General features: G+C 40.1%; 1 protein-coding gene across 13 annotated transcripts in view; it reads right to left on the bottom strand.

Annotated features, from left to right (window-relative positions):
- Ptpn20 (protein tyrosine phosphatase non-receptor type 20) overlaps window positions 1-27,393 on the bottom strand; it is an 84,789-nt gene extending 57,396 nt beyond the window's left edge. For 4 of the 13 annotated variants that reach the window (XM_042284303.2, XM_076544376.1, XM_076544377.1 and 1 more), the window contains exons 1-2: window positions 27,281-27,381; window positions 4,798-4,895 (exon numbers count right to left, since the gene is read on the bottom strand). Coding sequence is in view for 2 of the 13 variants with exons in the window: in XM_042284302.2 (XP_042140236.1) it covers window positions 4,798-4,895; window positions 27,150-27,243 (192 nt within the window). In the remaining 11 variants the exon portion in view is untranslated. Of the gene's footprint in view, window positions 1-4,797; window positions 4,896-27,149 lie in introns of all 13 variants that reach the window. The other 9 variants (XM_076544373.1, XM_076544375.1, XM_076544371.1 and 6 more) reach the window with 5 other exon arrangements.
- Between the last annotated feature and the right edge of the window lie 62 nt (window positions 27,394-27,455).

Below are 27,455 nucleotides of genomic sequence, written 5' to 3'. Positions count from 1 at the left end.
AGTAATCCATGTAGAGCACTGTCTCTTGGGCATGACACAGACATGGCACTCTTGAACTCACAACAACTATAATAACCTGCACAAGACTGGACACTCAGCATCCTGTCATGGGAGAGGAAGTTATAACAATGTTCACCTTCCCTGAGGATTTTAAGGGGGGGTTGATTTTTTAATTTACTTATTTTTATTTTATGTGCATTAGTGTTTTGCCATGGGTGTCGGGTACCCTGGAACTGGAGTTACAGGCAGCTGTGAGTTGCCATGTGGGTACTGGGAATTGAACCCAGGTCCTCTGGAAAAGCAATCAGGACTCTTAACCTCTGAGCTATCTCTCTAGTCCGTCCCTGAGGATTTTAGGCAGTTAACTTTAACTAGGGGCATGAGCTTCACAAGGTCCCACCCCTCCATGAGGATCTATAGGTAGTTCAATGGTTGCTGGTCTGGTGGCTTGAAAGAGAAATGTCTTCACAGGCTCATGTATCTGAACACTTGGTCCCCAGTTGGTGGTGCTGATTGGGAAAGTTATGGAACAATTAGGACATGGAGGCTTGCTAGAGGAAATATGTCACTGGTGGCAGACTTTGAGAGTGTATGGCTTCACCCTACTTCCGGTTTGCTCTTGGTTTCTTGTGTATGCAGTTGATAGTGATCTCTTGGCTTCATGCTCCTGCTGCCTTTACCACCATTAAGGTCTTGTATCCCCCTGGAACTCTATGCCCAAAATAAACTCCTTAAGTTGCCTTTAGTCATGATAGTTTATCACAACAACAAAAAGGTTACTTATACAGAAGTTGTTACCAGAGTAGGATGTTTCTGTGAAGAACCTGACCATGGTCACTTTGAATGAATGTGGAGGGCTATGAAACTTTGGACTAGAAAAACAGTTGAATTAATAGGCTCTTCTCATAGGATCCTGAAAGACAGAAGCACTGAGAGTAATGCACTGGGTAGGCCCAGTTGAGGAAGTTTCTGAGAGGAACAAACACTGTATTTGGACCTGGGATAGAGGGCATTCCTATAATATTTATGTGGGAGTCCACTCCCACCTTTTGAAGGGTTCATAGATGGAGGAGAGAGGATTTAGGAAATGATAGACAGAAAGAGAGACCTACCAATGATAAGAAAGACAGAAACACAGAATAGCTTTGGGAGGGCCTGGGTCAATACCCAACAGCCTCAAGGCTTTATTCAAAAGGGCTTTTTATAACAATGCCAAGGGGTGGGGCAAAAGATTTTACTCTTGCTAGGTCAAAGCACACTGTACAGCCAAGTGTAGACCCTTCCAAACACCTGGTAAACAGGTCCATGATCAAATCATCCCATTATGCAGCACTGCTGGGTAAAATAAGCCCAGATTCTCTGACCCTGAATAAGTTCTCACTAGGAAACTTCTGTGGGTCTCCACAAATTTGGGCAAAAACCTAGTCTTCTAGAGAATTTACCTAAGACTAAATTTTAAAGTAAAAGTCTGATCTATTTGGCCAGAGAAATTTCAAGTCTGTATAACACTGAATCTATGGAATTGTTATTAGTGATTACTCTTACATAGGTCTATAATGAAAAAAAGAGCAAGTAAGACAGAGAAAAATACAAAATGTACAGTTTGGAGAGGGAAAAGAAGTACCAGTAGGCTTAATGTTGCCCCCGAGGCTTACTATAGAAAAGAGGATGTAGTTGCTAAGGAGATTAGTGTCATCAAGGAGAAACCTAATCTGCACTGAAACAACGAAAAGAGTGCTTTGGAAAGATCCACCTGGCTAAGCTTCCAACTTGTGAAAAAAAATCACCGAGATAGAACATAATCAAAATACATTATATACATGCATAAAAATATCATAATGAAACCGTTACTCTGTATAATTAATATATGCTAATAATAGGAAGCTCCTTGGGACATTCTGTAAAGTTGATTACTTTCAAATCATCTTTACTAGAGAAAAATATCATTCATTCTGTGGACTAACAAACACTACACTAAGCTAGAGATTCCAAGCCAGATGTGATGATGACCTTGATGTATCTACCTCACATATAATGGAAGGGTAGACAACACTATAGACTGCAACCAAGCTGCATTACTCTTTAAAGCAGAACTCTTGTCAGCCTGAGGCAGAAGCAGAAGTGTGAAGGAAATGGATGGGAAGTGTGAAGAGCAGTACTTGCTCATGGTACAGATCTTTCTATTTCTGTTGGAACTTCTAGAAGATGAAGGCGGGGGTAGCACCATCATCAAAGTCCACAAGCTCCAGTTGATTGGATAAGAGAAAAAGAAAATGCAGCTAGCACAGTGAGGGAGGAGGATAGATAGACACAAGCCTTAATTCTCTAGCAAGACTCTATAAGCTTAAAATATACCTCCCTCTTTGTGCTAAGCCTGGCAGCAGCTCCCCAAGGAAGGCAGTATGCTGAGAATACTGATCTTGCTAGATTCTTTGTAACATTGTCTTTCTATAATTTGAAGATAATATACCATATTGTTCTTATAAATAAAAATTTAACATCAATGTATCTAAGTGTGCTTCATACTTCATGAGATTTTTATTTTGTACCTGGTAGTAACACAAAATGGCATGAATGTCAAAACAAGTAAAATTTCCAGGGCAACAATGAAAGCAGTTTCCTTTAGATTGGCAAAAACAAAACCCTCCCACTAGGCATGTCTTTCTGTATGCTGTGAATGTGCTGCTCTGATTGATTGATAAATAAAATGCTGATTGGCCAGTAGCCAGGCAGGAAGTACAGGCAAGATAAGGAGAGAAGATAATGCTGGGAAGTGAAAGGCTGAGTCAGGAGATGCCACCAGCCACATGGCAAGGTATAGATTTATAGAAATGGGTTAATTTAAGATATAAGATCTAGTTAGCAAGAAGCCTGAGCCATTAGGCCATACAGTTTATAAGTAATATAAGTCTCTGTATGTTTAATTGGGTCTGAGCAGCTGCAGGAGCCGGGTGGACACAGGAAACTCCAGCTACAAATGGCACGAATTTCCACCTAAAACCTGAGAAAGAAAATTCTAAAAGGAGCTAAAAACAGCTTCCTAGTTGTCGCTCTCAAGTTATCAGCAGCCTACAGGCTTGAGCTACTCTATGGCAGGTTCATGGAGTATGGGCTTGACCTACAGCATGGCAGGAATGAGGTGTCTGCAAGCCGCACATTATACTTCGTGGTAGATTTAGCTAGTATAGGAAAAAAAAGGGTTTCTGGGCTATGATAGGATAAAAGGGTAGATTATTGAACCTACTTTTAAAGAGTAACTTGTTTAAAATATTTTACATTGGTATAGATTTTAGCTTATTGATACAAGTTTAAACTTAATTTTGTTATACTGTATGTATATTTCTACTCTTGTTTAAGGTATTGTGTTTGTACAGCTCATCTGAAATTGTAATGGATAATTAAGAAATATAGATTAATAATTAGTCTTCTATGATAGTCAAACTTATAGTCATGTTAAGTTTTATAGGTATACATAGATATAATTCAATTAGATAGGTAATCTTCAAACACTTCAAAGACCTACAGAATATGGCATTTAAAATGTTTTAAAAATTTAGACTTTCTGGACAATGAGACATGTCTGCTCCTGGCTGCACTGATTTATTTCAGAGAGGAGGATGGGAATCAAAGACACTCTATGTGGAGTTTATCTTCTTCTTGGCAAAAATAGCCATTTGGGCAAGAAACTGTTCTTGCCTAGACTGCTTGATTGACTGGACATGCAGGACCCATAGGAAGGTGACCACTGAACTTTGCTTGGCAAAATGGTCCTTCAGGTTCCTGCTTCACAAAGTAAACTGCCAGACATTCTACAGGACACAGAGAGGACTGAGAGACTCTAGACCTGTGGGCTGAAGACAGATGCCCCAACTTTACAGAGGAACTTCAGATGACTGTCCAGGCTGCCAGCTGTCTCTGTCTACTCTTGCAAGACTCCCAAAAGTTGCTTGCATCCTTCTCCTGTTTCTCAGGTAATATTATATCCTTCTGAGGCCTTTGATGTAGTTGAAGACTAGATTGTTATAATTATGGTTTTTTTCTTGGTTATGATAAGGGATAAGGTAGATATAAAACATTAGACTCACAAATATAGGATAGATAGGATATCTTCTTTAACTTTGCCAAATACAAATAGACTAGATATTATAAACAGATAGATATTGTAACTGTAATTGTTTTGTTATATGTAATTTTACTATGCTAAAGTTAAAACCTTCCTTTTTGAAAAAAAGAAAAGGGGAAGTGCTAGGGATGTTTTTCTGTATGCTGGGAATGTGTTGCTCTGATTGGTTGATAAATAAAATGCTGATTGGACAATAGCCAGGCAGAAAGTATAGTATTGGTGGGATAAGGAGAGAGAAGAATGCTGGGAACAGGAAGGCTGAGTCAGAAGATGCTGCCAGCTGCCGCTGCCATGAGAAGTAAGAGGTAAAGATACCGGTAAGCTACCAGCCACATGGCAAGGTATAGATTTATAGAAATGGGTTAAGATATAAGATCTAGCTATCAAAAAGCCTGAGCCATTAGGCCATACAGTTTATAAGTAACATAAGTCTCTGTGTGTTTGATTGGGTCTGAGTGGCTTCAGGAGCCTGTTGGACACAGGAAACTCTGGCTACACCCTCCAGTCTTCTCAGTCCCTATTTTGGTCACTTTTAGCACCAGAAGTATTCTTTTTAAATAGGACATAAGTGTGGTGAGAAAAACTAAATAAACACCTATTCCTACAAGAGTGAAGCCAATGATCTAAGTACCACCACCATCAGTTAGCAGAGAACGTTCCCCTTGTAGTTATACCTTTTTTGGAGGTGTCTTTTTCTGACTTGATGAAGGCAAAGTCTTCTGGAAATTCAGGTCGTCTGAATCAGATTCATCATCATCATCATTATCTCTTCCTGAACAAAGAGAAGCAAAGACTTGATCATATGCGAAGCACTAAGAGAAGTTGAAATTTTACTGAGAGAAGTCAAGCTATATGAGAGAAAAGAAACTACCTTTCAAATCATCTTATCTTTATCTTTCATCACTTCTACCCCTTGCTTTGAAAAACCAACGTCAAAAAACATTTTGCTTCTTAATATTATATTTAAGAAGCTTATTTCTAGGTAATTCCTTTTTTCTTAATTGCCATATTAGTCAAGAAAATATTCTTCAAGTAAAATTTAAGTATATATAACCTATAGTACCTATGCATTGAGAACTATAAAATAAAATTATTCTGTATTTCAGAGCCCATGGAACAGGAGGATATCTGTGAGTTACAGCCAGCCTGGTCTACACAGAGAGTTCTACACAAGACAATCAGGGCTACATGATAGAGAAACCATGTCTCAAAAAGTTGAGCTAAAACAAACTGAAAAAAAAATATCATAGGCGTTTGAGAAATGAAAGCGAAAAGTAACACAAGGTGGTGATTTTACAACAAATTAGTAACATTTATTTTTGCCATGATTCCACAAATGATGGTGGGTTTCACAGTGTTAAGTGGCACAATGCTGGTAAATTGCTTATATCCTGTTCTGGAAAATAATATGGCAGGTGAAAACAACAGCACTATGTCTAGTTTTCAAATCCTGCATATTCTAAAACATTAATTCAATCAAAAATAAAAGTTATAATTATTAATATGTGGGTCATATCATATCTATATTAAAAACTGAGAATAATATATGTGTTAAGCATGCCTATAGTAAAAGAGAAAAGCTAAGAATAATACATGTGCCAAGAGGGTGAAAGAGGCTTCCTGGACTGTCCAAGTATAGGGGACCAGAAGGACTTCTAGAGTTGGAGCTGCAAAGTCAGGAAATGACTACCCTACACAAAACCTAGCTTATACCACTAAGGTAGTAATTACAAAAAATCCTGAAAAGTCCAAGCAACCTCAGCAAGAAGAAAAAAGCTAAAGCCATTACACTTCCTCATTTCAAATGATTTTCCAGAGCTATAGCTGTGATAATCAAAATAGTATGGTGCCAGCATAAAAACATACACATGGACTAATGAAACGTAATATTCAATATGGATATAAATCCTCATTTTTACTGTCAACTGATCTTTGTCTAGGAGGCCAAGAATACACAATAAAGAAAAAGGTAGTCTCTCATGCCGGGTACTGTACACCTAGTCAACCACCCATGACTAGAGAGGCCAAAGACTCTAGAAGAGAAGCTACTACTGCTATTTTCATAAATAATAAATATCTAACTTAATATCTGAATACTAAACTTAAACCCACAGATAAGGGAGCTCTCACCTCTCACCAAAGAAGCTTCTTTTTGCAGCAGATAGAAGCTACTAAAGAAATCAACAACTGGTCATATTGCAAAGAATAAGTGAATAAGCTAGACATGAAGCTAGAGTACCCAAAAAGCAAAAAACAGAGTGAAAAGGAAACCTAGAGAATGAGGAGCTATTGGAAGTCATCTCTGATAAGGAGCTAATATCCAAAGTATATAAGGAATTAAGAACTCAAAAAGAAAGAAGACAAATAACCTGATTCTAAAATGGGTAGAAGGCTAAATTTAGACATTTAGACACTTAGACAAAAGAAGAAATAAAACTGATGACCAAATGTATGAAAAGGTGCTCAAGTCAGTGATACGTAAGAAAATGAAAGTCAAAAGTACCATGAGTGTGACCACACACCTGTTAAGAGTACTACCACTAAAAGGCAGAAGATAACAAGCGTTGAGAGGATGCTGAGAAAGCTCTAGTTAAATGATGTTATCTGTTAGCAAGGATACATACTGGAAAGCACCTGTTATAGAAAATAGTATGGCGTCTCCATATAAAACTTAGAACTATCATAAAGCCCAGAAATCCCAACTGCTAGGTCTATTGCACTCAAAGTTAATGAAATAAGTATCTAAAAAGAACATATGCATTCCATGATCATGGATAGGTTTATCTATGTTATAAATGGCAGAATTTCCTTCTTATTATGGTGACTACTGCATTATATTTATGTTAACAATATTTTATTTATCCATTTCTTCTTTGACAGGCATGTAGGTTGGTTCCATATCTTGTCTGTTGAGAATCATGCGGCAGTGAAGTAAGCCAGACACAGAAAGACAAAACTGTATTTATCTCAAATACAAATGAAATTCAAAATCACATGCATTGAAATAGACAAGAGAATGGTGGTTACCAAAGGCAAGTAGGGTGTTGTTGGAAAAGGATATAAAGTATTACTTACATAAAATTAATAAATCCTGAAGGTACAGCACCATTCCTATATTTAATGATACTGACATCATAACTTGAAATCTGCTACAAGTGCAGACTTTCAGTGTACTTACTACACACCAAAAAAATAAAAATGCACTAGCTGGTTTTGTGTGTCAACTTGACACAAGCTGGAGTCACCAGAGAGAAAGGAGCCTCAGTTGAGGAAATGCTTCCATGAGAGCCAGATGTAAGGCATTTTCTCAACTAGTGATCAATGAAGGAGGGCCCAGCCCATGGTGGGTGATGTCATCTCTTGGCTGGTGGTCCTGAGTTCTATAAAAAAGCAAGCTGGGCAAGCCAGGGGAAGAAAGCCAGTAAGCAGCACTCCTCATTGGCTTCCACATTAGATCCTGTCTCCAGATTCCAGCCTTGCTTGAGTTCCTGTCCTGACTTCCTTTGATGATCAACAGCAATATGGAAGTGTAAGCCAAATAAACCACTCAAAGGACACTCAGTTCTTTAAATGCATATCAGTGCTAAATTAGGCACTGGGAATTCAACATGGAATAAAAAGAATCAGATGCAAAGCCTGCCATCGAGGTGTTCAAGTTCATTCAATCTATAAAAGTCCTCACATGAGTATTTTTTAATCTTCTAATCTTTGCCATAAGATTGCCCCATAATATCATTTTTCATTGTTTATATCGGCTAAAATGTGCGTGTTTCATGGTTTTGAGCTAGAGTCTCATTCTATAACTAAGGCTTCCATGAAACTCAGTATGTAACCCAGGCTGGCCTTGAACCTAAAGTAAAACTTCTGCCTCAGCCTCTCAAATTCTGGAATTTTAAGCACTGAGATACTTTTTCATTAGCTACCTGAAAATAAATTAATCTGAATTTAAAGTGAATGTCTTGATAAAGAAATATTTTTAAATGGAGAGATAATATATTAAGCAAAATTACTTAAAATTTGAGATAAGGCAAGAAGACAGGTGGAATGTTCTTCCAATGTTTTGTGATAACAAAATATTCCAATGATTATTTATACAAGAAAATGATAATCTGTTCAGTTGTTTACTACTAAGTTTTCTAGACTTGTTGAACTTCTATAGTAACCTGTGCACTTTTGTTTTGTTGTGATACAAATACTGTCTTTCTAATAGAAAAGATAACACCCAAGACAGAATTTACTGTTGTGTTAATCCTTAACCAGTGGGGGGTTTTTTGGTTTTGTTTGTTTGTTTGTTTTATTAAGAAATGTTTTATTCATTCCACATATTAACCACAGATCCCTCCTTCATCCCTCTTTCTGCCCCCTCCCCAGCCTTCCCCCACAGCCCACTCCCCATCCCTTCCTCTGAAAAGGTATGGCCTCCCATGTGGAGAAAGCAAAGCCCAGCACATTCAGATGAGGCAGGTCCAAGGCCCTCCCTCTGCATCAAGGTTGTGAAACCAGTGTTTTAAATGCAACTAGTACTGACTATAACCTTAGTTCAAACTCCAATGAGAATCTAGATATTCCAGCTGTCTCAGAACAACCTTTGTTACCTTCCTGCTTCCTTCAGTAATTAACAAGTTTAAGATCCTTGGTGCGATTTCTACTTTACATGAGTTGCATTTTTAATTCTTGGAAATTCTACTTTAATATAGAAAAAAAGAAAGTATCTTTTGTATGGAAGGAAGCTGATAGAAGCCTTGCAGCTGGTACTGAGGCAACGGACGAACCTGAGGAGCACTCCCACAGGAGTGCCGAGGCACTATGACTGTGTGCTAAGAGCCTCTCGGAATGACATCAGTCTTTCATCCTTCCAACTATGTACTTGAAAATATGTTCAAAAGCTTGTTTTTAATTAAATCCAGAGATAATTTCCCTTGGAATTTTGTCAGTTAAATTCTAACTATTCCTTGGTAAGCAGAGACATAATTTCTTATTTAAGTATCAGGGTTTAAATACACCATACCTGACAACTAAATGTGTGAAAAATTCAAATGCAATGACTTGTTCTTTTTATATAAATATACATAAAGTGGATCTCTCTAGAACACAAATAAGTAGAATGAAATCTTTACTAATCTATATTCAATAATCACTAGTTCCAAATCTATAAAAGTCAACATGCATCCAGACAATGTTTTATGCCTTTTAAAAATTAATTCTACAGATGCAGAGACCCACAGGCAAACATTAGACCGAGCTCAGGGAATCCTGCTGAAGAGAGGGAGAGAGATTGTAGGAGCCAGAGGGGTCAAGAACATCACAAGAAAACCCACAGAATCAACAGCCTGGGCTCACAGGGGCTCACAGAGACTGAGCCACCAACCAGGGAGCCTGCATGGGACTGATCTAAGCCCTCTGCATATATGTGACAGTTGTGTAGCTTAGTCTTCTTGTGGGACTCCTAACAGTGGGACAGGGGCTGTCTTTGATTCTTGCTGGCTTTTGGGACCCTATTCTTTATACTGGGTTGCCTTGCTCAGCCTTAATACAAGGTGAGAGACTTAGTTTTAATTCAATTTGATATGCTGTGTTTTGTTGATATCCATGAGAGGTCTGCCGTTTTCTGAATAGAAATGGAGGAGGAGAGGATTGGAGGGGTCCAGGGGTGGTGTGGGGGAGGGACTGGGAGGAGAGGAGGGAGGGGAAACTGTGGTTGGAACATAAAATAGATAATTAAAATTTAAAAATTGTTTCTAACATAGCTAGGAGGTTTTTTTTAAAAAAATAAATTTTGGCCGGGCGGTGGTGGCGCACGCCTTTAATCCCAGCACTCGGGAGGCAGAGCCAGGCGGATCTCTGTGAGTTCGAGGCCAGCCTGGACTACCAAGTGAGTCCCAGGAGAGGCGCAAAGCTACACAGAGAAACCCTGTCTTGAAAAAAACCAAATAAATAAATAAATAAATAAATAAATTTTGCTTTTCTTTTTTTTTTTTACTGGATTGTCAAATTTATTAGATACTATGCCCCAATTGGTGGGGGTTTTTTTTGTCTTTTTTTTTATTTTATAAATTGATTTAATTTTACATATCAGCCACAGATTCCCTTGTCCTACCTCCTCCCTCCCCCTTCCCCCAGCCCACCCCCCATTCCCATCTCCTCCAGGGCAAGGACTCCCCTGGGGATTCAGCTCAACCTGGTAGATTCAGTCCAGGCAGGTCCAGTACCCTCCTTCCAGGCTGAGCAAAGTGTCCCTGCATAGGCCCCAGGTTCCAAACAGCCAGCTCATTCACTAAGGACAGGTCCAGGTCCCACTGCCTGGGTGCCTCCCAAACAGTTCAAGCTAATCAACTGTCTTACTTATCCAGAGGGCCTGATCCAGTTGGGAGACTCCTCAGCTATTGGTTCATAGTTCATGTGTTTCCATTCGTTTGGCTATTTGTCCCTGTGCTTTTTCCAATCTTGGTCTCAACAATTCTCGTTCATACAATCCCTCCTCTTTCTCGCCGATTGGATTCCTGGAGCTCCACCAGGGGCCTGGCCGTGCATCTCTGCATCTGCTTCCATCAGTCATTGGATGAGATTTCTAGCACGACACTTAGGGTGTTTGGCCACCCTATCACCAGAGTAGGTCAGTTCGGGCTGTCTCTTGGCCATTGCCAGTAGTCTATTGTGGAGGTATCTTTGTGGATTTCTGGGGACCTCTCTAGCACTTTGCTTCTTCCTATTCCCATAGGGTCTTCATCTATCATGGTCTCTTTTTCCTTGTCTTCCCTCTCTGTTCTTGATCAAGCTGGGATCTCCCACTCCCGTAAGAAAGGCTAGGCTCACAACCAAAAATATAAGAAATTTTGTTTTTCTAATTATTAAGATAACCAATATTCATACTGAAAATAAAGTTACTGCTGGTACATTCCATTTTTAAAAAGCACACATATTTCTAATATTTTCCCAAACTCCAGTGCCTTGAGTCAGAGATAATCCTATAGAAAACAAGAATCAAACTGGGTGAAAAACAAAAAAATTAATATAAAGCTGATGAACATTTAATTCAGTTTTTGAGCGGCAGCTTTGGTAATGAACAGGAGGACTGAAAGGACGTGTAAACTCACCACTGTTGAGATCAAGCTATGCCCTACTCTTACATTACTGCATGTTGTATACAACAATGCTTCTTCACACTGTGAAGTCCCTGAAGATGTTTCCTTTTACAAGCAGCTTTTGACTTCATGCAGCTCAGTGCACTGACAGTATTGTGCCCTTGAGAAGAATGGGAAGGTAAGCTGTTTCCAACAGAGGTCACTGCTGTTTCCTCTATGGTACAGAATGCCTTCAGGGGGACAGAAGCCAGTTCATCCATGGAGATGCTCTGGCCACGAAGATCCTGAGCTGAGGTCTTCACCCCAGCTCACTCTTTCAATGGAAAGACCAACTCTGCATCATGGATTTTAATCTGGGTCAAAGATGCCAACTACTACTTAAAATGACCTACTCAGCAAATTGCCCTGGCAGTTACTTCTGGGGCTGATGTTGCTTGGAACACGACTACTAAAATGCCCTATTCTCAGAAACCTATACTCGCCAGGAAAGGAGAGGATGAAAGGAACCCCAAGAACTCAAAACTGATGGACTCTGGATGTTCTACAGTCACCTGAAGATATGTTCTTTCTTAAAAAAACAAAAAACAAAAAACAAAAAAAACCCCACAACTTTATTTCCTGTAAAGAAATTCCCAATACAAGTTTCTTAAGCTGTATTACTTGATATGAATTATATCTTAAGAGTTGTTTTTATTTTAGTTGGAGTTCTTTTAAAAGTAAATGATATTGCCTTATCTAGTTACAAAAATAACCAGGGCTAGGATGTAGCTTAGGTGTCAGGGTGTCTGCCAAGTCTGCACAAAACCCCGAGTTCAGTCCCTAGCACCACATAAGACAGGTGTGATGGTACACACTCACACCCTCAGTACTCAGGAAGTTAGAGACAGCAGGAGGAGAACTTCAAGGTCATCCTAGGGCTGCATAGTGAGTTCAAGGCCCATCTGAGCTACATTAGACCCTGCCTCAAAAAAAAAAAAAAAAGATAACCAATATTCACAGCGAAAGTCAGTGTCCCATGGGTCTACTGCATTTTGCAGGCTCTTAATTACTCTGTAGAACAAGTGTGTGAGTGTGGAGGGTTACCAGGGAAGCCCAGGGACAGCAGAGGGGAGGCACTGCCTTCTAGGCATCAACACTCTGTCTTATACTATCAGGGAAAAATTATCAGAAGGAGGAAGGAAACAATTCAAACTAGAAAGAAAGTAAGAATATCACATTTATTTACAGGACTAAGATTTTTGTGTGATTATACTGTAAAAAAGGTTATTTTAATGCAATAATAATATATTTCAATAAAATTGAGGTCAAATAAATAGAAACAAGTGCATAAAAACAATTGTCAAGTTACTAATGAAAAGCATTTTTAAAGAGTTATGACCCAATTACAGATATGAAAGCAAATTGCTATCCCTATGTCAATAGTAAGTTTATTGAGAAGTACTGTGACCATCCTTTTGAACAGTGAACAATTTAAGATTCCTAAAGCATTAGAATCCTAATCAGGGGACTAATAGTTATGAGCCAGACTCTGAACTTTCCTAGTTGATTAGGATAGCATAACTAAAAATGGTCACTTAAAACATCTTTTTGTTTTTCTCTTGTTTTGTTTTTGAGAAAGGGATTCATTATGTAGCCCTAACCAAGATGGTCTCAAACTCATAGAGATCTGCATGCCTCTGCCTCTCGAGTGCTGAAATTAAAAGTGTGAGCCACCACACCCAGCCTTTTTTGAAATTTATTATTGCTGATGTTCTCATATAAATGTTTTAGGAATTAATGAGCTACTACTTCTTTAGTATAAAAATATATCAATCTGACAAATTTCAACTTAATCTACTATGAAGAGATAGACTCCAGACAAATGCCTCATAATGTGTGGCCTATGAGTACATATGGTTAATTTCTAAAATATGAAACTCAACAAAAGATTAAACCAGGACAGATCTTATATAGATTGTAAAACAGTACTGTCTCTCCCAGCTGATACTCAGACTCTTCCACTGTCTCTCCCAGCTGATACTCAGACTCTTCCTGTACTATGTCTGTCCTGCCTATTCTCCAAGACTCTGACTCTTTTTTAAAATATAAGCCTTCTCACTACAGTCTCCTAAAAATAAATAAACATGAGCAAGTCACCTCAAGTACAAGCATGTGCATGAGTAAGACTTGCTGGCCATAGTCACTATGTCCACACATCCCTAAAGGCTAGCAACATTATTAATCTTTAGCTTCCTAAGCTGGATTGTTACCCAATATGGGGCTGCCTAAGCGCATAGGTGAGCTATGAAAAACTGGTAACACCAAAAAGTTTCTGAGCAAGCAATGACTAAAAAGTAAATCAAAATCTAATCATAATGAATCAGAAGCCACCTGAGCTGGAGGAATTCACTGCATCCTTGGTTCTGAATATGTAACATGTGCCCTTCATACTGCACATGCTTTCCAGACTGTGTGATGCCAATGAACACTGCCTGAAACACTTCGTCTCAGACTGGAAGTGCTGTATGTCACAACCTGCAGTGCTCATGTTCTGCTCTTATAGACAGACAACGGCTTAAGTACAGAACAAAGACTTCCAATATTTTCCACCATTCCTTGGCACATAAGTATTAAAGTATTAATACGTTTTTGCATTGTATAGTGTTAGGATGTTTGATTTTTAAAACTGCTTTGTTTAGTTGCTAACTTCATTTTCATAAATATTAATTAATGAAGTTTGGCTTGGGATTAGGCCAGAATTTCCAACTATTTCTATAAAGGCCTAACTATACTTCTGCCATTTTGTGTTACATATTTATGTGTAGTGGTATTCTCAGCATTAACAATAATAAAATCACAGTATCAACCAACTGTGAAAAATGCTAAAGATTCTCTGCACTCTGCAATACTGAATATCAGAAAGATTTAGCTCTTTACACAAAAATGCACAAGCACAGATATTTTAGTAGTATGCAAGTTTGATCTCATCTCAAATGGTCAAATTTTATGTATACCAAACAATTGTCGGAAATGTTTTTCATGATTATCAGTAAGTAATTTATTTATCTACCTATTTTGTATATACTTATACCTAAGATCACATAAAAAATCCTCAGATAAAGAGGGGCCACAAGAGCAAAAGGCTTAAGAAGCCCCAATCTAATATATCACACAAATGATTCAGACAGGCAATCAGTAATGAGGGCCTTTTCCATATGCAATTTTAAGGTTCATAAAGTCTGGCCTTAAAATACTGAAAATCTCTCTTATGCCCACAATATTCTTCTCTGACTGACACACTCTGACACAGAAAAATAAAGCAAAGGCAAGCTGTGCACCTCAGTCCTCATTAGACATCCTCTCTGTGAGAAATTAATAGGGAGAAGAGAAAAGCCAACGTCTGCCTAAGCTGTCAGTTAAAGGTGTAGGCCCAACACTTCCATGGACTGGTTTAAGGCTAAAAAAGGCAAGTTCTCTCTTTCCCACTCCCCAGGGAACCTTTCTTCCTTCTCTACAGTCTCTTAACAGGTATGGGGTGGAAATGTAAAGCCATTGCTGAGAGGAGGGAGTGACGGAGGGACAACCCAGTTCTGGAAACAAACCTGCTCATAAAGAATATCCTAGCAGAGGCTAGAAGAGTTCTCTGAGTTTGAGGGCAGCCTGGTCTACATAGTAAGTTCAAATGGACTCGGGCTTTGAAGGGTTTTGAATATTAGGAAGTAACTAAAGTTGCCCCTGAATTACTTCAGGAACAAAGAAAATGGGAGATGAAGAGCAGAAAACAAGCCCTTAGCCTTGGTCGATCCATTTTATTCAGAGAGAAAAGTCAGTCAGGAAAGTGCTTGCTACACAAGCATTAGGACCTGTGCTCAGGTCTCTAGGACCCACATAAAACCCAGGCATGGCTACATATACTGCAAGTTGTGCATACTTCGATAGGGAGACCCTCAGGCTTGCTGCCAGTCAGTCTAGCTGAAATCGTAAACTCCAGTTCAGTGAGAGCCCCTGTCTCAAAAAATAGAGTGCAGAGCATGAGAAGAAGATACCTGACATTGACCTCTGGCCTACACACATGTGCCCATATACACATACAACCCCACCACACACACACAAACACACACACACACACATACACACACACACACACACACACACACACACACACACTCCCCCTCCCTCTTTTCCTCTCTCCCTCCCTACCTCCCCCCCCCCCTCCATCTCTCAGGAGGTCTCACAAAGCTCCACATCTCAATTTTATTATTTTATCTAGCCACCAGCAAACACAAGCTGACCATGGGTGCTAGAAGGCCAATTTTCCCTTATTAATTTCTTACAGAGAGGCTGTCCAGTGCCTAAGAGCAAAGTAACTCACTGATTCTTGACAACTCATATGATATCAACAGATTCAGGAAAAGGCACTTGACAAAATCAAAATTCACTCTTGATAATGATTAGAAAACTAAGACCAGAGGAAAACTTCTCTCAAATTGTTAAAGAATATTTACAAAAGTATACAAGGACTTTGTGAGGTTAAATTTGTGTGTGTGTGTGTGTGTGTGTGTGTGTGTGTGTGTGTGTGTAATAATTAAAGAAAAGAGGTTATAAATTTAAGAGGGAGTTGGAAAGCCCAAAGAGGAGTTGGAGAGAGGGGGAAAATAATATAAATACAGTACACACATATGAAATTTTTAAGTTTTTTAATTATATACAAAAATATGTAACCTAATGATGAAAAATCCTAGATACTATAAAACAACAAGACAAGAAAAAATACAGAGATAAATAGCTGTGGAAAAGAGAAACTCTGGCTTCTTAGATGGCAGATTACCTATATAAAATACATCAAAGAATAAACAAGAGTAAAAATCCTTCTTACAGAAGTCCCCTAAAAAATCAGTATCACCAACAGACAAGAGAGCATGTGCATTAGGACACTAGAAGAAAGATAAATTCATATTAGAACAGAACGTAGCATTCTGGACTCAAGCCTCAGCAACATAAAGGTAACAAAACTCTTTAACATCTAAAGAATACTAAGCTAATGTATAAAACCCAACTCCTTTGCAATACAGCAGTAGTAACTCTTCAAAACTTTGGTAAAAAACAAAGATCTAGGTGGAGACCCAGAGAGACTTTCTAGTGAGAACTTAGGGTAAGAGAATCTGAGCTGGCTTTACCCAGCAGGGCTGTGTAAGGAGATGATTTGGCCATGGATGTGTTTACCAGGTATTTAGAAGGTTCTACACTTGGCTGTATGGTATGCTTTGATCTTGCAAAGGTGAGGTCTTTTGCCTCTCCCCTTGGCATATTATAAAAAGCTCTTTTGAATAAATAAAACGGCTGTTGGGTATTGACCCAGGCCCTCCCAAAGCTGTCCCGTATCTCTGTCTTTCTTCTCATTGTCTAGGTCTCTCTTTCTACCTGATATTTTCTTATCCCTCTCTCTCTTCCACTTAAGAACCCTTCAAAAGGTGAGAGCTGGAGTCCCACAGATCTAAATAACTGAAGAGATGTTTTGATGTTCATGCACAGACTCACTATTGTTAAGATTTCAATTCTTTCCAGTTTTATTTACAGGACCTGTAATCCCAATGAGAATCCTAGCAAGTTGTTTTGTGAATAACAATGCACCCCTTCTAAGGCTATGGAGAGAACAGCCAGAATTGCCAAAAATCCTAAAGAACAAAGTTAGAAGACTGATATGGGATTTCAAGACTTACCATAAGGTTTGAATAATCAAGATTACATAGGACTACTGAAAGCATAGACAAACGGATCGATGGGATAGAGATGCCAATAAATCAACCCACACAAATGGAGTCAAGTAATCACTAATAAAGCAGCAAAGCAATTCAGTGGAAGAAATATTATTTTTCAAAAAATGGTGCTAGACTAATTGGACATTCACATGCAAGAAATCTAGACATAAGCATTGTATCTCTCACAATTCAAAATGGATCACAGTCCTAAGTGTAAAGCACAAAGCTATAACTCCTAGGAGATACTCACAGGCTCCCACTGTGCTTAAATTGTACCATAAAAGAACTGTGTTCTTTCACTGTTCTGAACACCAGGCATCAGCAGGGCATGCTCTCTATTAAGCTCAACACAAAGATTCTTCCCTGTTTCTTCTTACTCTTTGCTGGATCCCAGCAATCCTTGGAAGCATGCTTCAACTTGGTGGCACAATTAAAACCACAAAAGCTTGCTTCCCAACCTCCCAAAGTCACAAATACTTACCTTGGGCTTTTAAAACACATACCCCATGTCATCATTTCCAGGAGTCATGACCCATCCTACCATCCAACCTGTTTCCAACTTGCAGAATAGCGAAGTCTTACAACCTTCATTCTTCTCTCCAGAATAAACTGCCTAAAAAGTTTGTTGGGGTGTTAACAGTCAAGCTTAAGAAGTGGTGGGACTAAAGAGCAGCCAGTACCTACAACAAAGCAACAGAAGGGCTATGGATCCTACCTAATCTCTTCAGTAACAGTCAGGTGGCTGGAGTAGTTTTCCTCTACCTAGACAGAAATCGCAGGCAGGAAAAGTAAAGCTAGTTAGTGCTTCTCGTGCTCCTCATGGGAAGCTTCTGAACTCCTTGGCATTTGATGGCTGTAAGCATCAACAGCAGATAGCCCAAGACAGCAGCAGGTAGTGCCTTCTAATGTCACAGCTCTGATGAGAGCCTCGGGCAGGTGCTGGGACGCTTAGCCTTATGGTGACAAGTGTTACAGCTTTTGCGTGGGCCTAGGAAGTTGGGATTCTCCAGTTCTTGATACTGGCTAGTGTTATAGTGCTAAGGCCTAGAATGTCTTAATACCCTTGGTCCATGTATTAGTCAGGGTTCTCTAAAGGAACAGAACTGATTTAAAAAAAAAAAAGTGTGAGCATGTATTTATTAGGGTGGCTTACAAGCTATGGTTCAAGCAGTCCAAAAATAGATGTCTTCTAACAGAAAGGCCAAGGATCCAGCAGTCATTCATTCCATGAAACTGGATGTCTCAGGAGTCCCAGTCTGGTGCTGGAGTCCTAGAAAGCTGCTGGGCTTCAGTCTATGTTAGATTCCTGATTAGTAGGTTCTAATACCAGTGAAGGAATGTCTCAGCAACAGGACAGATTAACTTGCCAGCACAAGTGAAGGCAAGTCAGTAAAATGCAAAGCTTCCTTCTTCCATGTCCTTTTGACAGGCTGCCATCAGAAGGTATGGCCCAGATTTTGGGTGGATCTTCCCACCGCAAAGGATCCAATCAAGAAAAATCACAGGTATGCCCAGCTGGATGCACTTCAGTTGATTCCAGATGTACTTGGCAATCAAGATTAGCCATCATCACCCAGAAGGCCATGCCTACCACTGTAACCGCTGATGTCATAGCCATCTCTGCTACAGCTCTACTGTTGGCTCCTGTCACTGCCACGGCTTTGCTACTTCCGGTTTTGGTCACTCTTGCAACTCCATTGCTGCTGCTGCCAAGGCCTCCCCTGCCGCCGTTAGAGCCTCGGCCACTCACCGCGTCACTTCTGTGGCTCAGTCCGTCTGTCACTCTCCATTGCTCAGCCGCGTCTTCAGCTGAAAGCCACTGTCCACTCTTTGATTGCACCACTTTGACGTTTAGCCTGCCCACTGCTCGATGTGCTCGCACTGAAGCCACGCTGCTGTTGTCACCACCTTTTCTGTGTTTCTTTGTTGTTGTTGCTATGCGTTGCTCTAAGATTTATTTTTATGTTATGTGTATGAGTGTTTCTCTTGAATGTATGTATGTGTACTGTGTGTGTGGTTAGTGCCTGCAGAGGCCAGAAAAGGGTGCTGGATCCCCTGGAAGTGGAAATACAGGTGGTTGTAATCTGAACCTGAAGTCCATTGCAAAAGCAAGAAGTGCTCTGAACTGCTGAGCCATCTTTTCAACCCCCTAATGTTTGTTCTTGACCATGTTGCTCAGGCTAACCCCAAACTATGTAACCCAGGTTGTCCTTGAATTCCTGAAGCACCTGCCAACTGCTAGGATTATAGGCAGACAGAGCTGTATTTGGCTACCTTTTCTTTAACAGCACAGTATGCTCTACTAATGGATTTCAAACATAGGCAAGAAAGGTTCACTTGAGAAAAGCCTCTTACTGGGCCTATGCTGCCAACATCAAGCAAAGTAGCACAGAAGGCGTCTCCAAGTCACAGCACAAAATTGACCTACTTGGTTACACAGTTTGCATAAAATGGCTGTTTGCATCAGTCACAGCAAACACCCATGCAGTCATAACTGTAGATGGTATTGGGGGAGTGTTTGGTTTTTGTTCCCGTCACAACAGACCCTCTGTGTGCCAACAGAAGTGCCCCCTCTGGCCTACACAGGAAGGGTTACAGGGAAGCCCAGTGAAAGCTGTTTGAAACAACTGTGGCTGTGACTTCTTCACCGTTGGGACTTGGAGCAAGCAGCTGTGATCATTATGTGACCTCCTTAAGATGTTGCTGGCATGGGGTCATCCACCTAGCTTCTGCATATAGTCACTGCACAAGTCACCAGGACACCAGGAAAGAGTCCGACAGCCCTCCACTGAGCAGCAGACTGTCCCATCCCCCACAGATTTATTTATAGGATAATAAACATCAGATGGGGTGCCATTCTTGAGCAGTAAGACAGCTCAGTGGACAAAAGCAGATGCCACGCAAGCCCAGCTACCTGAGTTCAATCCCAGAACCCATGTAAAAGTTGAAGGAGAAAACCAACTCCACAAGTCATCTACCAAGTGCCATGCATGCATTCATGCTCATATACACAGGAATATAAAGCTTAAAAATGCATTAACATCAACCAATACTGACTTTTTTTGTTTTTGTTTTTTTGAGACAGGGTTTCTCTGTAGTTTTGGTGCCTGTCCTGGATCTCACTCTGTAGACCAGGCTGGCTTCAAACTCACGGAGATCCACCTGGCTCTGCCTCCTGAGTGCTGGAATTAAAGGCGTGTGCTACCACTGCCCGGCCCAATACTGACTTTTAGCAGTACATTAACAATGCTCAACATCTACTCTGTGTCATAACAAGGTGGGTCTGCCTAATCTATCTCAAAGCCACACTTTGGTCCTGTTTCCAAAGCAGATTTCCTGGATAGGTTGAAATTTTTTCTAGCCATATTGATTTTTGCTTAATAAGTCTCTCCTTAACTTAGTTCCTCCCCCTTTACATTTTAATTATGAGCAGTAAAGATAAATTATGGTCCCACAATAATTGCTTTAAAATGACCTCAGGCAAACGTGCAAACTCATTTTTTGTAAGTTCTCCTTTCACCTAGCTGTCCAGCACAATCCAGGCAAGTTGTTGCTGGCACTCTTGACAAGGATAACCTTTCCTCAGTGCCAGGGATTGTAGCCGTCACTCCTTGAAGATCACACAAGAAGCTCCTTGGAAGTCCATGTTTCAAATACACTTCTGTTCATGATGATACATGTGTTCTCTAAAACAAACATGTTCTGCACAATTCCCGTCTCTTGTGAGCCTTTTCCAGAATAACATCCACATTACTACCCAAGTCCTGTCAGACTTAACTAGAGCTTTTATGTCATGTGCCTCAAGACTCTTTCTGTGTCTACCCACCTCATACCCAATGCCAAAACCTGTGCCAGGATATGGTTAGTTTCCGAGGGCTTCTAAAACAAAGTGCTATACCACAGTTCTAGAAACAGAAGAACGAAGTTCAAGTGTCAGCAGAGCCACCCCCCACTCAGAGACCTTGAAGGAAGGAGTCTTGCTTTGTTCTAGCACATGCTGTCCACTAGCAGTCTCTGGTGTCCTTGGTGTGGAGGCACAGCACTTCAATCTCGGCCTCTACTGTGATACTGTAGTCTCCCTGTGTGCCTACGTTCAAATTTCTCTTGTCCCACAAGAACACGAATTATTGGTTGGGGTTTTAATTTCATTTATTCACTTCTGCAAAGGCCTAAATAAGATCATAGCATCAATGACAGGGTTAGAACTTTATCTTTTGGGAAGTCAAAACTTCAAAACAAGACAATTACAAGGATAAAATATAGTTAACCTAAGTTTTGGCAAATTTTGTTTTGTTTTGTTTTCTATTATTTTTATATTTGCTTGCTTGGTTGGTTTTAGACAAAGTCTCACTACATGCACTTTGATGCCCTGGGAGGCCATATGCAGATCAGACTGGCATCAAACTGCGGTGCCCTCCTTCAGCACTCTCCCAAAGTGCTAAGATTATAGACATTGCCACCACACTCAGCTGGCAATAAGTTTTTCTATTTTATTAAAATTTAAAAAAACCTTCTGTTGTGCAAAAGATATTGTTGAGAATAAGGAGATGAAAAAGACCTGAAGAAAATATTTACAAATCAGATATCTGATCATTTGTAACCCCAAATATAAAGAACTCTGAACATTCAGCAAGAAAACAAATTTAAAATAAATAAATAAATGAACTGAACCAAAGAAATAAACAGATAAGTAATCATGTAAAAATGTTTCACATTCTACATTATTAGAAAATTACTAATCAAAACCAGATACTGCTTTTATTTGTTATAGTGGCTAATTAACAATACCAAACACTAGTGAGAATGCAGAACGTCAGGAATAAGTCATTCCTGGTGGGAAGGGATTATGGTATAGCCGCTGCAGTAGGCAGTTTTAGCAGATCCTTACAGAGCTAAACACAGTATTATCTACCATGAGATTCAGCAATCATTCACTGCAGCTCTCAATATTTGTAGCTATCTTATTCACAATCATCAACATCTAGAAGCAACTAAGATATGTTTCAGTATTTGAATGGATACACTGTGATATTCCCATCAACAGAATATTACTGAATAACAAACAAATGAGCTATCAAGCCATATAAGCTATGGAGCAATCTTAATGAATGCTACTAAGAGAAAGAAACAAATGTGATGATTTGATGAACACTGTAAAAACAGTGAAGCTATGAAAAGGAGGACCAGTGGTTGGCAGGGGTTTTGAAGAGTAAATACAAGAATGTATCAATAGAGCAGCAGGGATTTTTAAAGAAATAATACTGTAATTATAGAAAGATGATATATTTTTCAAAGTCTAGAGAAATGTGCTATGCAAAGAGTAAACCCTAGTGCTAAGTAGAGCCTTTTGCTGGTAATAATGCACAGTGATTCTCTAAGTAACAATGTACCAAAGTAGTAAAAGATAATAGGAGAGCATGTGGAATGAAGAAATATATGAGCACTCTCTACTGTTGTTCGGTTTTTCTATACATTTAAAATTCTTTTTTAAAAGCCTTGTTTAAACAAGAGACTAGGAATTTTATGATAACTAAAGCAATAATAATAATTACACTGTCGAATTTATAACATCTATTCAACAAAATGTATAACAAGCATACCTCAAAGTATGTGTGAGATGCGATGGTAGCACACTGATATAAACTCCTTACATTCTATGTGAAATGAGACATTATTAAAAGTAGACTGTGATACAGTGGAAGTCTATAACAACTGTTGACAAAAAGAACCAAGAAGAGAAGAAAGAGGCAGAAAGGAGGAAATGCAGCAGCGAATGTCAAGGAGAGATTAAAGGGATTCATTAAATGTCCCTATTTCAATAAAAAGAGGATGAGAAAGAAAATAGTAGGGTTAAAGACTAAATCAGACAAACAAAACTGGCAAGATTGCAGAAAAGCATCCAGCCATGCCAACCATTACATTAAATGCTCATGATCGTATCATACAAATCAAGAAGAAAAAATGGTAAGATTAAAAAAGTAAAATCTAATTATATACAGTCTGCAAGAAGCCCACTTTAAATATAAAGGTACTGGAAAAAGATAACCCATGCAAATGCTGATAAAAAGAAAGGTAAATGTAAGCATCAGACTGCACAAATTTCAATTTTTTAATGTTCCATAAAGATATGCATTACCTAATAAAAACATACAGCCACTTCAAAGTATATTCATCAAAGGAACATTGCTTCAAAAAGTCATAAATGGGGGCTGAAGAGATGGCTCAATGGTTAAGAGCACTTTCGGCTCCAGCAGAGGACCTGGGTTCTGTTCCCAGCCCACACATGGTGGCTTACAACTTTCTATAATTCCAGTTCTAGGGGATCCAATGCCCTCTTCTGGCCTCCATCGGTACCAGGCACATGTGTGATACACATACACTACATACATTCATTCAGGCAATACTCATACATATACAATTTTTTTTAAAAATAAATCTTTTTTAAAACATAAAACAAGGAAAAGGAAAATGCAGAGAATAGGTGGAGACAAGCAAAGAGAAAACCAATGAGGATGCAGAAAACATGAATAATACCGTGAATTAATTTTACCTAAGTTTCAAAAATATATACAAGTTAACTTAACTCTCCCTCAGCCTCAGAATGGTCATCTAAATTATGGAAGGAATATACAATCTCCCAGAGTTGCTGTAAGACTGAGATTATACATAAAATTCCTGATAAATGTCAATTCTCTTTTCCAGAGTGAGCCTGATAATTTTCCATTAGTAAGTATGAGAAATGCCAATTCAATCATCAATTCCCATTTTCAGTCATTTGATTATTAGATTGAATATTTGTGTTGAGGAGTTCAGAAATGCTATTTTTTCACTTTCCTAATAATATGTCACCTGAAGCTTTGCCTCTTTTTAAATTCTTTCTATGGGAGGAAATCTGGCTGACTGTGGCAGTGATCTTCAAACCCAGCAGCACAGGAGAATCACCAGAGGACATGTTTAAAGTACCAATGTCTAGACCCTACCCGAGCCAATTAAATCTGAATTCCTGGGGGTGGCACCAAACTACTGATAGTTTTTAAAAAGCCGATTAAAAGGTGGTTATGAAACAGAATGAGAGCTGAAAAGTACTGGTTTGTGCACTAATGAGATCCCAAACGAATTGCACATCTAAGTCATTCATGGAATTCTTTAAAAATTGATGAATTCCAGAACCTTACTATGACTTACTGATTCTTCAAATTTTCATACAGCTCTCACTATGGACTTACCAGGTCACAACTTGACAGCATACTTTACTCTCCCTGTCACTGTGGATCAGCAGAGGTCATTTGGAATTTCCACTGGTCTCAAATGCTAAGCTTGGTCATTTGCTTCCAATCAGTAACAAATGCATCCAATCACAGTAACCCTCTCACCTTATAGATTTTTTTTTTCTAGTCTCTTATGTGGCACCAAATAGCCTACATCATTTACCATGCACTGTACCCAGCACTGGCCATGTAGATCACTGATCTTTCTAACCAAGTATCTTCAGTGGTCTGCCAGTTTGGGACCAAAAAACTGGATTCACTTACCAAGCCCTTGTGGAAGGCAATGCCAGCACTAAAAAAAAATATACCCTATTGATGACCTGCATAAATCCAGATGAAGTAAGTTATTTTTTTAAGCAAACTCATATCTATTTAGTTTCCCCATGCAGACAATACAGCCATAAAAAAGTAAGCAAGCCCCAAGGCAGAAGAAATAATACAGTGCCTAGACTCTAACTAAACACAATGGCTAGATGATTTTAATGGAACTAATCAACCAGTAAAAATACTTCTCTAGTGTCAGCACATTAACTCCTTTGATCCTTACAATAACCTCAGTAAGCAACTATTATTAGTATTCCCACACCATGAATAAGAAAAAAGAAAGAAACACAGTAGTTAAATGATTTGCCCAAAGTCACACAATTAGGCAGTATAGGATACAGCTGATCTGGCTTGGGAGTCAAATATTTTTATATATTCCACTGAAGTTATAGAGAGTTATGGCCAAGCAGCTGAAAAAAAAAATACAGCTAAAGTCTAAACAAAGCCAGGAACTGGAGCTCACTCAATATCAGCCTTTATTATATTTGTATTTAATACAGCCCAAGTAGCCAGGGAGGGATAATAGCCTATTAAACTGAATTTTCCCCTTGGTCATATTAGAGCTGTACATTTTGTAACTATGGGTAAATTAGATCCAGTAGGAAATATAGTAATAAAAAAATATTTTCATGTGCCGGGTGGTGGTGGTGCACGCCTTTAATCCCAGCACTCGGGAGGCAGAGGTAGGCGGATCTCTGTGAGTTCGACGCCAGCCTGGTCTACAGAGTGAGTTCCAGGAAAGGCACAAAAGCTACACAGAGAAACCCTGTCTCAAAAAATTAAAAAAAAAAAAAAATTTTTTTTCACAAAACCTTAATAATTGTCACTGTGACAAACTCCCAACCCATCCAGGGTAACAGTTCCAAAACACAAGCAGCCGAGTCACCCAGCCAGATGACCATAACCACATCAAGGCTGGATGTCTAAGGCAGCTGCAAATGTCAGCTGAATCGGGTCTCACTGAAGAATGCACCAAAGGAGAAGATCCAATTCAGTGCTAAATGTCACCCTCTTATGCACATTTGTAAAAACAGAAAAAGAAAACAAAATTAGAACTCAAACAGAGGTTATATTATAATGTGCCTGGCAATGAATTAGATGCTTTTCATGAATCTAATTAATTTAATCTTTGTAAAACCTTCCCAGTGTTGAATACACCTACAGAAAAATCGTAAGACCATACTGGCTGACCTTACAAATTCATGACTGCAAACAGGCCTTAACACAGCGGCAATTCAGTTCCCCTGCCCCAGCCTCCTCTCCCACTCTCCAGGACTATGTCACAGGGGTCTCCTCCAGCAACACTTTATCTATCCCACACTGCCCTGACTGCCCACAGACACGCCCTCCTCGGTCACCACCACCATCTGCACCTGTTGCCTCCCTTCCCCTTCCAGCTGGTAGCTGGTTTAAAATGTAGAACAGTCTGTTGTAACTCTCCTCTCAGATTTTCAAGGACTCCCTCAGGCAAAGTTCTCCTCCTTTATCTGTATCATTTCTCTCTTCCTATGATCTCAACTACATTAGCATATGGACAAATTCTAGTTTCTCTTATTAAAAAAAAAAAATTGACCAAAAGGTCCCTCTTTCTTATACGCTAAAGCTGTGTTTATTAAAATCTTCATAGTTGTCAAAAACATTTGGGGGTGAATTTTGTTTCCATTTGGTCTTGGTTTTTAGTTTGGGGTTGTTTTAAGGCAGGCTAGCCTGAGACAATCTTGTCTCAGCCTCCCTCACAAACATCTTACAGAGTAGCATCCAACACAGTGACCACCAGTTTTCCCCTCATTTATTTGAGGCCCCCCTCTTCTTTATGGAACTCTCAGTTTCATTCAGTCCCTTAAATACAAGGTAATGGCTACAAAGGGTAGGTAACTCTAGCCCTAACACCCTCCAGGGCTTTAGAACCAAATTCACACTGGCCCATTTGACTTCGAGTTAAATCTGATGTCAATTTAAAAATCCACTAGGTGATTTATACTGTGTTTTGTCACAACAAAACTCTACTTGGTGGCTGATAGATGGTTTGGAACAAATGACTATAATCTGAAAAAACAACGTGGTGGGTGCGGAGTTCACTGTCGAGCTCTTCCCAAGTACATTCTTTGTGCGCTGTACACAAAAGTAGCTAAACCCAACGTCAAAAACAACTTCCAAACAGAAAACCTCCTCCTCTCCCCCAGCTTTCCCGGACTCAGAGCCAACCTTGACTGGGGCCCTCCCACCTGGAACATGAGGCAGGAGACCTCGCATACTGCTTTCCTCTGCGCCTAGCTTCTAGAACAGTGCGGGGCACACAGGAGACTTTCCCCCAGCAGTGGCTGGTTCATCGGTGTTCTCTCTAGACATCCCAACCTTCCCTGGCTCTTGAGTGCCCATGGCACCCCCGGTCTCCATGTCAGCAAAGCCGGGTCTCAGAGGCCCAGGGCGGCTTGTCACCAAACCCATCATCAACAGAAGCATGCTCCCCCACCGCACCCCCAAACCTTCCCCCACCACACAGCCAGGGCTGGCAGGCCCAGCCTGTCACCCCGTCACCCGTCGCCCTGAGGCTAGCCCGAGGCCTGCCACCACCACCACCCCCCGCCCCCATGGTCAGGCTCCCTCCACAGACCAGGGGGCCCTCGGAGTCCAGCCTGCGCTCCGGGCCTCTGCGCATCCACAGCTCCTTCTCTTCCCTGTGAGGCAGGAGAAGGATGCCCCTTCATGCCTGAGCGCCAGCTGACCTGGCCGACCTCTCCTCACCTGGGCCCGCGGCCCCAACCGCCTACCAGGAGGTTCGCGCCAGAGCCTCGACGCCTCCAATCCCGGAGACCCTCCACGAGCCTGCGCACTGCAGTCTTAGGCTGGGCCAGTGTGAGCCTGGTCAGAGCGGGCAGTGTTCCCCGCCCCCTGCTGGTCGTTCTAGGTACTGCAGCGC

The sequence above is a fragment of the Peromyscus maniculatus genome, chromosome 9 (genome assembly GCF_049852395.1).
Source record: "Peromyscus maniculatus bairdii isolate BWxNUB_F1_BW_parent chromosome 9, HU_Pman_BW_mat_3.1, whole genome shotgun sequence".
Classification (NCBI taxonomy): domain Eukaryota; kingdom Metazoa; phylum Chordata; class Mammalia; order Rodentia; family Cricetidae; genus Peromyscus; species Peromyscus maniculatus.
The sequence above is the reverse complement of the archived record's forward strand: the minus strand, read 5'-3'. Positions and strand labels throughout refer to the sequence as shown.